Genomic DNA, 588 nt, shown 5'->3' on the forward strand with positions numbered 1-588 from the left:
CGTGCCAAGAAACCCCTCTCCTGCGTGAAGCCGCTCCCGTCCCCACCGCGGCTCTCCAGACACCTCCGCTGAGGTGACACTCCTCGCCTGTGGGGTCACCCCGATGCCACCACGTACCTCTGATCCTCTCGACCAAGTACTCCTGGTTGGGGGTGAGGTCCAGGTACTGCACCAGGGCGTTGAGGGTGGGGATGAGCGGAGCTTTCACCAGCGCCGCCTGCTTCAGGCTGCTGATGCTGGCTTCTGCGAAGAGCTCACTGTGAAGACCCTGACACGGGGAGGTCAATCTACGGGATGATTTTATTTTGTTAACGCAGGGATGAAACCCAGCACCCTGCACCCTGGGGGGGGACAGGAGGAAAAGGAGGAATAAAGCTGTAAACCAAACCCTTCCCAGTGTCACATCCCAGTCTGAAAACGTGCCAAGAAACACCTCTCCTGCGTGAAGCCGCTCCCGTCCCCACCGCGGCTCTCCAGACACCTCCGCTGAGGTGACACTCCTCGCCTGTGGGGTCACCCCGATGCCACCACGTACCTCTGATCCTCTCGACCAAGTACTCCTGGTTGGGGGTGAGGTCCCGGGACTGC

General features: G+C 60.9%; 1 protein-coding gene across 1 annotated transcript in view; it reads right to left on the minus strand.

Moving 5' to 3' along the window:
* TMEM209 (transmembrane protein 209) overlaps window positions 1-588 on the minus strand; it is a gene marked incomplete at both ends in the record, with an annotated part of 6,184 nt that overhangs the window by 1,342 nt on the left and 4,254 nt on the right. The window contains one exon of the mRNA XM_010144513.1: window positions 118-243. Within this exon, the coding sequence (XP_010142815.1) occupies window positions 118-243 (126 nt within the window). The remainder of the gene's footprint in view (window positions 1-117; window positions 244-588) is intronic.

The sequence above is a fragment of the Buceros rhinoceros genome, unplaced genomic scaffold (genome assembly GCF_000710305.1).
Source record: "Buceros rhinoceros silvestris isolate BGI_N320 unplaced genomic scaffold, ASM71030v1 scaffold11091, whole genome shotgun sequence".
NCBI classification, from domain to species: domain Eukaryota; kingdom Metazoa; phylum Chordata; class Aves; order Bucerotiformes; family Bucerotidae; genus Buceros; species Buceros rhinoceros.